The sequence below is a fragment of the Schistocerca americana genome, chromosome 5 (assembly GCF_021461395.2).
Source record: "Schistocerca americana isolate TAMUIC-IGC-003095 chromosome 5, iqSchAmer2.1, whole genome shotgun sequence".
NCBI lineage: Eukaryota > Metazoa > Arthropoda > Insecta > Orthoptera > Acrididae > Schistocerca > Schistocerca americana.
In genome coordinates, this window is record NC_060123.1 from 339,960,576 (window position 1) to 339,973,633 (window position 13,058).

At 39.7% G+C, this 13,058-nt stretch overlaps 1 protein-coding gene across 4 annotated transcripts in view; it reads right to left on the reverse strand.

The window, feature by feature from the left end:
• Positions 1–231: 231 nt before the first annotated feature.
• The window catches only part of LOC124616201 (E3 ubiquitin-protein ligase MARCHF3-like), a 66,217-nt gene continuing 53,390 nt past the window's right edge, over positions 232–13,058 (reverse strand). Inside the window, exon 4 of one of the 4 annotated variants that reach the window (XM_047144505.1) lies at positions 232–1,160. In XM_047144505.1, the coding sequence (XP_047000461.1) occupies positions 1,077–1,160 (84 nt within the window). In that variant the 3' untranslated portion in view covers positions 232–1,076. The remainder of the gene's footprint in view (positions 1,161–13,058) is intronic. The other 3 variants (XM_047144504.1, XM_047144503.1, XM_047144502.1) reach the window with 3 other exon arrangements.

The window sequence follows — 13,058 nt, forward strand, 5'->3', positions numbered from 1 at the left end:
AATGCGTGGAAGAGGCATTAACATAAGATCAGGCACTCTTCTCACAGTTTCAGACATGGACTTTTTCATTTATTAGTGATTATGTCATGTAGTTTATAAAATGAAGCAACAAGCAGCAGCAGCAGCTGCCGCACCACAAACTTCCAGAAATGGAAACAAAGGGAATTCTCGCTCACTCAACACAGAATGCAGGTTTGAAGCTGATACACAACAAAAAAATATACAACATAGTTCATAAAATCACTATTCTTTCAAAGATTTACAAAAAAAATTAGTGTACATTTATCACAACATGATGAAACACTAAAAATAATGTGGGTGAATATTATTACAGTATTTGCATGCAATACTGTTACACTTCTTTGTGCTATTATCGTAACTCTGAAAATTCCTGGCTGTTCATATTGTTAGTACTTTTTAGAGAAGGTAAGTGACATTTATAACATTTTGTACTTCAACACTGGTAATAATACTTACATAAGACAGGAATGACAAATCTGTACTGTTAAAAAGGCACTTAAAATTACTGATTAGAAAGTTAAAGAAATAGAGTCAAAATAGTTGTTTACACCTTCTAAAGCTGTCATTAATACTGGTCTTTTCACTTACATTTATCAGTCTAAAAACAGACATCACCTATAATAACACACAACTGTGATCTGCTGTTTATACCAACAGCCAAGGCACTTCATAAAATATAACATGTATATTAATGTATAAAATCGTTAACCGTGTAACACAAGGCACAGAATATTAGAAGCACTGGAGCTCAGTTTAACAATACGCAATGGCTGCCTTAGGAGCTCTTACATCTCTTGGATCCCTGATGTCACTATTTGAAACAATCTGCCACCCTTCAACAAAATTTGGTGACATTGGAATCCTTCAAAACAGACAACTAGTGTTACATTAGTAACTTCCATATACATAATTAAAAATATACATATTTAAAAATATAGAGCAGCAGAAAATAAATAACATTACAAAAGAGTATCCATCATACGAAGACACTCATTTCAATATCTTCATGATGAGTAGCATTTCTGTTTGCTGGTGCATGTTGCTTTTCAATACATTCAGTGAGAGTTTTCTTTCCAGTTAACAAAACATGAACTGTTTGATACTTCCTCTGCCATTCCTTCAGCAGCTTCCAATGATACCTGGAAATCAAAAGCAATAATGACGTCAGGATTCCCTTCATAATTCCTACTTATGGTGCAAAAAATGTGAACATTTTATTACTACTTCTGTGCATTTAAATACATTTATCTAACTACATACATTTTGAAATGAATATACACAGAGTTTACTATATGCCTTTGGTGTCCTATATGCAGAATAGTGTAATGGAATGTCAACATGTGCGCGCACGCGCGCACGCACGCACGCACGCACAGTGTGTCCATTGATAGTGACCGGGCCAAATATCTCTCTCACACACACACACACACACACACACACACACACACACACAGTGTGTCCATTGATAGTGACCAGGCCAAATATCTCACGAAATACACATCAAACAAAGAACGAAACTAGTCTAGCTTAAAGGGGAAAACCAGATGGCGCTATGGTTGGCCCGCTAGATGGCACTGCCATAGGTCAAACGGATATCAACTGCATTTTTAAAATAGGAAGCCCCATTTTTTATTACATATTCGTGTAGTACGCAAAGAAATACGAATGTTTTAGTTGGACCACTTTTTTCGCTTTGTGATAGATGGCGCTGTAATAGTCACAAACATGTAAGTATGTGGTATCACTTAACATTCCGCCAGTGTGGACGGTATTTGCTTCGTGATACATTACCTGTGTTAAGGGGACCCAGAAGGTCCTATACCTCCAATGTTAAATGTAAGGAACATTTTCTTATGAACTATTAACACCAGAATGATGAAACTGTTACAGTATAACATTACATATATTTAATACCATGTACCATATGGATTTTAATTTATTGGTGATTTTTGGGAAGATATTAATTATTTTGTTACTGAAAATAATTGACATTTTTTGGCATAGTATCTTTGAAATAAAATCTGTTATCAATTATGTATCACAAAAAGGCTATGATACAAGGTGTATATTGGCACTGTTTACATTCCTTGAAAATTTAAGTCTCTATCTCTAATAGTTTAGCAGAAAATGTTCCTTATATGGCAAAAAAGTGGACTTGTGGAAAACGAGTTTCAAAGTTTCACTAACATTTTAGTGGAGTCCAGCACCATAAGAGGGGATTTCACTGTCACTTGACATCTCCCCATCTAGCCTTCTTTTCACACCTTTCCTTCTTTGTCTGGCTTGCCTCTCACACTCCTTTTCTTTCCTTTCAGCATCCCATTTCTTCTCATTGTCTATCAACATCATTGCACTCACCATGTACTTTACGGGCATCACATCCAGCTTCTTCAGCACATTGCACTTTATAATCTTACCATTGTTGTACGTAGCAATGGCATCATATACTCCAAAATGAAGAGTATGAATTTCCACAAAAACATTTTTTGGGATTATGGTCCAAATTACATTATTCACACTCTCATTTTGATTTTGTGTACGTCCATGGAGACATTTCTTCAAAAGTTCAGTTGCAGAAAGAGCTCTGAAAATTGGTTTTATAGCCTTCATGACAGTTTCTGGTAGACTGTGATGACACTTGTATACATGTTCAGATCCCTGATATTTGTTGTACTTGCACCAAGAATTGGGTCCCTGTGGGCATAGTCCATGTAAAGGTTCCTCGTCAGTCGATAAGGTGTGGCAGTAAAGTGCCATTACAGCCTTTTCCATTGCATCAACACTGTGCGTATTTTGTCTTATTGCCAGTCCATAGTCTCTCTGCAATCTGTCGATTACCTCGTCTGTCAATCTTTTAGCTCCACCCAAAGGTTTTCCATCACTGGGTACTTGGCCTTTCATTGTGGTCTTCAGTCGATGCAGCCTTGTTCCCATACATTTCTGAACGTGACCTATGCACTCCTGTTTAGTAATGGTAACATCATTTCCATAAGATTTCAGCTCAGATACAGCAGCAAACAACTTCGAATCACCATCACCCAAGAACTGTAGGTATCTGACCTTGTAGCACAGAAGAGAGTGACTGAAAATGTCTTTCACACCGAAAACTTCCATGGCCCCACTAGACCCACTGTAATTCTTTCGACAGTTTTCTGCATGCTCATCCTTCACTCTTTTAGGACACCTACAGTGCTTGGATTTAATTACAACATCTACAACATTTGTAGTATCAGCACTTGTTGCCATTATTACCCCATTGCGTGAAGTGTGCCCACACTTCTGCCACGTACCATATAGTGCGACAGTCAGGTCCCGAGGATTCTGAACATTTGGAATTTCTTCCTTCACCGCTGTTTCTTTCATGGATTCCTGGGCAATATCTTCAACACAGGATCCAACAACCAAGTTATACTTTGAGAATTTCGATGGTGGTGGTGGTAGATTCATTACACCACAAAAGATTTGACCAGCAGAGTATCCCTTACCGATTGACCTTAGAGCATTAACACATCTAATATTTACACCATAGTACTTGCTTTTCTCACTATCAGTTTCACCTTGGCCTATTTCAATGTATTCTGAGTTCCAAAATGAAACACTGTAATGACAACTAGTACAATGGAGACAGATTTCTGCTGCAAGTCCTATGTGTCGCTTGACATTTACTGACATACTCAATTTGCAACATTCCTTACACAGTACTGAACTCTCAGTCAACTTTGATAGCAATGAAATGTTAATTATTTCATTCACATTATCCTCACTACAATTCTCCAACAAACTGCAGTATTTTTCAGTTGATCCATGCAACTTCTTGCTTGTGTTAGAGACAGGAGTAGATTTCACTTCATGAATAACCTCACTATTTTCAGAATCATTTCCCCAAGGTCAGAGAAATTGTCACAGTTCCACTAGTGTACCTCGGAGGAGGCTTCTTCCCCTTGTAAACGCTGTTACTAAATCGAGGCATATTTGATAAGTTCCAGTTACACAATAGAAATACAACACAAATTGTGCAATAACCACCAAATGCTCAATGTAAACAACAGTATCCAAAGACTACAATATGCAGACAAAACAATTGTCTATCAAATCGTGTTGCCAACATAATATAAAGTCTTTGGAAAGACCGGAAGTTTTGAAAAACGATATTTTCAATGAGCATGTATCCATGGAAATTCAATGTTGCGACATGTCCACTACAGCACATTATTGAAAACAATATTTTCAATACTTGGAGTTGAGCTACAGGTAAGATGTCATTTTAAAGAGGAAGATCTGTAGTATTTTATTTCACAATAAACTGAAAACCCAAAATTTCATCATTTTTAGGTTCCGGGTTCCCTTAAAATGGACTGTTTGCCAATTGCGAAAAAGATCGATATCGTGTTGATGTATGGCTATTGTGATCAAAATGCCTAACGGGCGTGTGATATGTACGCTGCTTGGTATCCTTCACAACATCATCCAAGTGTCCCGACCGTTCGCCAGATAGCTTCGTCATTTAAGGAAACAGGAAGTGTTCAGCCACACGTGAAACATCAACCACAACCAGCAACAAATGATGATGCCCAAGTAGGTGTTTTAGCTGCTGTCACGGCTAATCCGCATTTCAGTAGCAGACAAATTGTGCGGGAATCGCGAATCTCCAAAACGTCTGTTGAGAATGCTACATCAACATCGAATGCACCCGTACCATATTTCTGTGCACCAGGACTTGCATGGCAACGAATCTGAACATCATGTACAGTTCTGCCACTGGGCACAAGAAATTATGGGACGATGACAGATTTTTTGCATGCGTTCTATTTAGCGACTAAGCATCATTCACCAACAGCGGTAACGTAAACCTGCATAATATGCACTATTGGGCAATAGAAAATCCACGATAGCTGCGACAAGTGGAACATCAGCGACCATGGCGAGTTAATGTATGGTGCAGCATTATGGGAGGAAGGATAATTGGCCCCCATTCTACCGATGGCAATCTAAATGGTGCAATGTATGCTGATTTCCTGCATAATATTCTACTCGTGTTACTACAAGATGTTTCACTGCATGACAGAATGGCGATGTACTTCCATCATGATCGATGTCCGGCACATAGCTTGCGTGCGGTTGAAGCGGTACTGAATAGCATATTTCATGAGAGGTGGATTGGTTGTCCAAGCACCATACCATGGCCCGCACATTCACCAGATCTGACGTCCCCAGATGTCTTTCTGTGGAGAAAGTTTAAGGATATTTGCTATCGTGATCCACCGACAACCCCTGACAACATGCATCAGAGCATTGTCAATGCAAGTGCGAACATTATGGAAGGCGAACCACTCGCTGTTGAGAGGAATGTCGTTACACATATTGCCAAATGCATTGAGGTTGACGGACATCATTTTGAGCATTTATTGCATTGATGTGGTATTTACAGGTAATCAGGCTGTAACAGCATGTGTTCTCAGAAATGATAAGTTCAGAAAGGTACATGTATCACATTGGAACAACCGAAATCAAATGTTCGAACGTACCTACATGCTGTATTTTAATTTAAAAACCTACCTGTTACCAACTGTTTGTCTAAAATTGTGAGCCATATGTTTGTAACTATTACAGCGCCATCTATCAAAGCGAAAAAAGTGGTCCAAATAAAACATTCACATTTCTTTACGTACTACATGAATATGTAATAAAAATGGGGGTTCCTATTTTAAAAAACCCGATTTACATCCGTTTGACCTATGGCAGCACCATCTAGCGGGCCAACCACAGCGCCATCTGGTTTCCCCTTTCAAGCTAAACAAGTTTCATTCATTGTAGTTTTTTCGTTTGACGCTTATTTCATGAGATATTTGGTCTGGTCACAATCAATGGACCACCTTTGTGTGTGTGTGTGTGTGTGTGTGTGTGTGTGTGTACACAAGAGAGTTTTTGCAATTCATTATGTGCTGCATGTCAAGGAACATTCCTTTACCCTGACGTAATTATGTTCAGAATTTGGAGATTGTTGGCCTAAACTGGTTGTTGATAAATACACAAACATTTTACAGTAGCTGAATTTAATCCTTGTGGGGTGGTGGTAAACTATGAAAATGGCAATCCTATCAGAGACATGGAAGACACCGTTGTGAAGTGGAAACAGTAGTATGAAAAGTTTTATTATGGAATTAAAAGTGGACCATCAAGTAGTTGAGCAACTTACACCAGAAACTACAATCTTGGGCAGCAAAATAAACAATTCAACATCTGAAGGGCTATAAAGCCTCTGCTCTAAGACAGTATGTCTGAGGAGATGATTGAAGAAATGCGGCAGGAAGGTGGTGGTGTGCTGCATTCATCGTGTACATGAAGATAGGAAAATAGGAAGTGGTCACAATACTTGTTGAAGTCTCTTCATCCCGTTACACAAGCAAGGTGGAATGAGGCACTGCTCCACTAACTAACTATTGCTCCCACAACCCATACAAGTAAAATTTTGCTCTGACTCTTGAACCAGCATTTGAAGCCATACATTCAATATCATATACCCTCAGGACATCCAGGTTTCGTAGCAGGAAAAGGAACTCTTGCACAGATTCTCAAAATATGAAAAATGAAAAATTGCAAGAACTCTGAGATCCTGTCTTCCATCTGCTTCCTTGAATATAGGAAAGCCTTTGACTGTGTTATCGGGGAAAAGTTGTGGCAGATGCTTGCAGAGTTTGTGTCCCATCACATTTGACAGCACTGATCAGAATTCTGTACAATAATCACTTAACAGCTGTGGAGCCAAGTCCTGGCAAGTCTGATTTCTTTAGTGTACCAAAAGTTGTCAGAGGGGGTTGTGTTCTGTTCCCACAAAGTGTACAACATCTATGAAGAACATGTCATTAAGAATGATCTTGATGGTTCGACTAAAGCCATCTCAATCTGTGGTAAAATTTAACAAACTCCAGTTTGCTGATGACATCACGCTTTTAGCCAGCAGCAAACATGAACTTGCTGTGCTACTAACAAAAGTAAATGACATTAGTCTATCACATGGCTTAGTCATCAATCTCAGTAAATCCAGACTCATGATGACTGGCTGACAAGTGCACAGGTTCAACTCACTGGCTGATTGAAGGAACAAGAAATCTTGCATTCTGTCACCTTCCTTTCGATCAACAATCTGAGACATGAGAAGCTATGAAGATGGATCATGCTGCATTGAGTGGCTATGAAGAAACTCACCAAGACCTGGCAGAGCAGATTGATAACTGACACCACAAAGATGCAGCTTGTTGAAACGACTGTTTTCTGCCTTCTTTAATGGTTGCAAAACATGGACCCTTAAGGCCTGAGACAAGCAGCATACTAGTGCATTTCTGCATTTCAGCTTTGGTGCTGGTGCAGAAAGTTGCGCATAAAATGGAACGAACGAAGGCTAAATGTGTACATTATTCAACAACTCAATATCTCCAGCAATTCTCTCTTCATGTCAACAACAAAATTCTCCAGTTCTCTGGCCATACTGTGATATAAGATGGAGAAAACTCTTTAAAATAATCTTGGAAGAGAAGATCAAGGACAAGAGACCAAAGGGAAGACCAGCAAGCAGGTGGCTGGATCAAATCAAGATCTTCTGTCTACCTCTTTAGCAGGCTCTAGGTTTGTGGGGTCACAACAATCGGCACTGAGCACAAAGACTTGTGATGACAGCAGCTTTTAGTGGTTCCGAGATGTCATTCTTGCAGTGTTAGTTTAGTGGCAGCTTGCATAACAAGATGGAGATGACTATAAACCATACTGTGTGAGTAATTTGACACATGAAATAATCATGGAATTTACTAAAACGTGAACCACTAATATTAATGTAGAACACTAAATCAAATACATTGCATGCATCTTTTCCGAAGCAAGATCCATTCACTTGAAAATTAACACTTCGTGTACCAGTGATTTTTGCCTGAAACTGCCAGTTTATTAATTTTGTTTTGAAGTATCAGTGCCTTTAGCATGAAACGACAACAGCTGCTGTTGTTGCAAGACAAATACATCTAAAGGTACACCGAGATACTTTTAGGAATGTTGTGCATTGTAGCACTCACAGCATTCAAACCAACAGTCAGTGCAGTAACTGTGCTACACAATTGTAGGAGATTGTGGCATGTTTGACTTTCTATAGTGGCCATACTGAGATCACTGACAGTGATATGTAAGTATATCTAAAGTTATTGCAACATAAATCTGAGTTTGACTACTGTTTTTATGAGTTGCTTTGAAATGAAACCACTGGAGCAGTATACAACTATAAGGGGGTTGTTTGTGTTGTGCCCCGGATGATGATTACACGAATGTTTTGTCAGGATTTGTAAGGTGGTAGGTCCTCGAGGTACAGCAATATGCAAACATGAGAAGTAAGTTTAAACAGTTTTATTGACAAAGGCAGGTTATAAAACACACACGCTACATGCACCCATCATCAGTGTGTCTGACACCCTAATTACGGTCATATCGAAAGGCTCTATGGTGCTCTAAGAAAAGAGAGATATTCGCACCCGAGGCCACGCTAGTTAATACCGTGCACGTCGGCCAGTGGTGTACTCTGTGTCACCTCACACTGCGGCTGGATACGCATGTACTGACCAAGCAAATTGTCTGCATTCCAGACGGGTCGGCTGGTGAGCACTTCTTACGTACCGTACGGCTGCGTGCAACCCATAGACCCTTACACAACATTTATTAAATTTTATGCCCATTTTTTCTTGTTATTGAGACTTGAGTTGTTTTAGGAATTATGAGCTCACAGAAATTTCGAGATGGGGATTGTGTCCATGGAAAATATGAATTTGCTTTCAAATATAACACGACATGCTCGTGGTTGAAAATTGTACATTCCAGTGGCTCCAAACTAAAACCACCTCCTTAAAATTAGTTTACTTTTTGCATATTTCTTCTTATAATCATTGCTTATTATTATGGTAATATTTAATGTCATTAAAAATTTTAAAATTATATTGTCTTTCATATTGTTGGGACTCTAAGAGTTAATTCAGCATGAAAGGAAAAGATTACACAAAAACACTGTCACATATGTTAATAATGAAAGCAGATGTCCCTTTATTTGGACAAAAATGAAGTAATAATGCGATGATTATGTACACTTATGTTTGTGGAATGGGACCCTGCTGTCATTTTAAGTATGCCAAGTGGGCCTCATGTGGTTGGATCTATTTCTATTGAGCTGTCTCATCAGCAACAAGAACCACATCCATTCATGAACCAGGTTCATCACTGCCACCTGATTTGTCTGAAGGATACTTACAAAGACTATATTCTTAGATGTATAGTTTGCGAGCTTTGGGTCAGGGCCCAATGTTTTCAGTGTCACACAAAGGCACATTCTTCTCAATGTATTTGGGACTGATGTCTGTAATTATATTTGTACTATGACTGCAGCAAAATATATATAGTGTAATTTTGAAATAACTGGGAAATTTAAGAACTTTCCAGTTCACAGCTGTGTGTTTTTGAGATTTTGCATCACACACTTTGAGACCATAATGAACTTTGGTGAGTATGGTACTCTTTCATACTTCACTTTGTCCACTTAGACTGGAAAGTTATACTAAGAAATGATCCTATTTTAGAAAATAAGCAGACACTGTGGGTCTAGTTTCTGCAAATGCAGTTCGCAATGTCTGACTGCGACAAATATTGCAGCAGTGCTGGCACACAAGTCCATCTTTCTTCTATAAAACAAAACCAAATATTGTTCTCAATAGGCTTTTTGTAAAGTTCTTGAAGTCTGAAATTACTTTGGTAGAAACTGTTGGTTTCTTTTGCTAGGATTGCCTTCTACTTTCGGCATCAATTTTACAAATGTTCTACAGAAAATTTACCCGAGAAAACTGTAAAATTGTGATATAGGTCTAGGTTACGATGTATCCTAAAAGCTTATATCATCAGAACTGACCCACCAGTAACTCAGGACCTTTACATTTGTCAAATCTGAACTTACTACACCTAGCATCTTTGACTGATAATGTGTGTCTTATTGACTTTAATTGATATAATATGCCACGATTGAACAGTCTACGGGTGTGCTGCTGGTCCAACATATCGAACAGGCACAATATTTTGGGAACCAGACATATCACCATTAACATGTGCAATGATGAGCTGAGCTGCTGAGGGCTACAAGCCGTTCCCTCCGCAATCCACACCTGAGGGTACAAGTCAGCAATCGCAGAGACATTTGCAGTGGCATCTGTGGTAGTACTGCTGCTTCTTCAGGATGCAATACAGTTTAGGTCATAAATGCCTGTGTCATTACTTAAAATGGTCAGTTACCAAATGAAATTAAAGTTCATTTTTAGCTACCACTGTACTCTGGTCGATTAGGCTCAGAGCATTATGATCACTTTCCCTCTGAGGAGGTTGCTCAAATAGTTGAAAATTGAATTTCTTTCACCATATTACTACAATGAATAAAAAGTAAAGTACAATCTACAGCTTGTGCTGTATCTGCTAAAATATCTGATAATACAGATGGCAAACACACATTAAAACGTAAATGCTGAAAGGCTTCTGTAATGACACTGTCCCAGTATTTCTAAGTTTGCACTAAAATTGTTGTATGTTCATAGCAAGGCTTGGGAACCATCACAGTCTACTTAAGACGACGCTCAGCAAATAACAATCTGGCAACTAGTGCGGACAAAGCAACTACACTGACACTACTACAGATGCCGACGCAAGCATCTCGGTGACTGCTGACACATGCCCTTGGGTGAGGACCACAGAGGAAATGGCTTCCAGTGGGAGGGGATATAAGTCCACTATGCGCCCTCAGCACACTTGACGATGGCAACTTGTCTGAACACCAAAATATTGTGCCTGTTGGACACTGTGGACCAGCAGGACAACTGTTGACTCTTTAACAACAAAAATGCAAGGAGAAACTGAAGAATCATAAGTTAGGCCAAGCTTATTGTTCAGTATGCTATAAAATTTATGTTAAGATACATTTTTAATTTACTCAGCTGTGATATGCACAGTAAAAGGAAACGGAAACATCTGCCCCAATTCACACACCACCTCTCAAGAGCACTCTTATTCCACATCCATTATTAGTTTTCTTTTCTATTGTCGAGAAAGGGAAATTGATAATATGTAAGGCAAGAAGCTTATGAAAAATTCACCCTAGTTGGAGAAAAAGTTTAGCAAAACTTTTGCTACAGAATCAGAAAATAGCCGGTAGAAGCACTGTAGTGAAAAAAAAAATTTAAAAATGTGCTATGTTTGGCACTATAGTTACATTGGCTATGCACACTACTGTGCTGAGGTGACCTCTGAGTGAAGTGAGGCTTTATATGTGCCAGTGTGGCAGTAGAAAAGCAGCAGTGACTTTTGACAGTGGCTGCAAGTAAGAACAAGTGCACATCTCTATGTATGCACAGTCAGTGCAGACAACTTGGTTATTTGGCTCTAGATGGAAGGCACTGTACTCTGTTTTAATGGATGTTGTCATTGTGTATATTGGTCAAGTATACTGAGCACTGAAGTTCCTGAATGAATAAGACATGTATAAATTGTCTACGATGTTGGAGGCTCAGTATTTTTAGGGCTGTGTAACAATCATTGTATCTCACGTTATCTTTTCTTGCTGTCAAGTACAACTGTAATTGTTCATTGTACACTTGGATTGCAGATGCTTTCTTTTACTTCATGTGCTCTAGGCATAGCCACCATCAATGTGTATTACTAATCTGAGTGAAGTTTATGTACAATATTATGGAAAGGAGAGACTGCTGCTTAGCATACAGGGGAGATACTGAGTTGCAGGCAGGCAGAATAGAAAGACTGCTAAGCAAGTAAGCTTTTGACCAGTCAGTCTCAGTCTCTCTCTCTCTCTCTCTCTCTCTCTCTCTCTCTCACACACACACACACACACACACACACACACACACACACACACACACACACAAGATTCATTTTCTCTGGCTGCTGAAGCCAGATTGTGAGCTCGGGCATTTTATGGGAGAAGCTGCTGAATGGTGGGAATATACAGAGGAGGCTGGGGCAGAGAGAGGGAGGATTAGTAGGGTTGGGGTGGGGTGGGGGATGGTAAAATGTTGTTTGTGGGAGCACGCAATGATGAGGTAGGGGGAGGGTAGGATAACTATAGGTGCAGTCAGGAGGATTGACAGAGGGCAGGTTGGAGGGGATGGGGGGGGGGGGGGCGGGTGGAAAAGAGGAGTGATGTAAAAAGACTGAGTGCATTGGAATAGAAGGCTGTGTAGTGCTGGTATGAGAATAGTGAAGAGGATAGTTGGGTGAAGAACAGCAACTAATGAAGGCTGAAGCCAGGAGGGTTATGGGAAAGTTGAATATATTGCAGGGAGAGCACCCCACCTGCACAATTCAGAAAAGCTGGTGTTTGTAGGAAGGATCCAGATGGCACAGGCTGTGAAGCAGCCTTTGAAATGAAGGATGATTCGTTGGGCCGAGTGCTCAGCAACTGGGTGGTGAAGCTGTTTCTTGGCCATAGTTTGTTGGTGGTCACTCAAGGGGACAGACAGCTTGCTGGTTGTCACACCCAAGTAGAATACAGAACAGTGGCTGCAGCTTAGCCTGTAGATTGTGGTTTCACAGGTAGCCCTGCATTTGATGGGATAAGTGATGCTTGTAACCAGGCTGGGGTAGGTGGTTGTTGTGGGGAAATTTATGGGGCAGGTCTTGCATCTATGTCTACTACAGGGATATGAGCCGTAAAGCAAATTGTTTAGCAGTCCTCCTGTTTTGCCTTTCTGCAGTTCAGCATCTCCACTACATTGTGTGTAGCAATCTATCCTTTTCATAACACTGTCATCATTCTATCCTAGATTTTCCACTGTTTGAAGTCTATGTATGCGGTGTTAACTACTATTTGTTCATGTACCATTAGGTTCACCTTCATTACTCTGACATTCATTTTCCCCCTACTTATTCAGTAGTAGTCACTGGCAATAATGCATTAAAAACGTGTACACTGTACTTGCTTGATTCTGTACATTTATGATAAGCTTGCACTGGGTGCG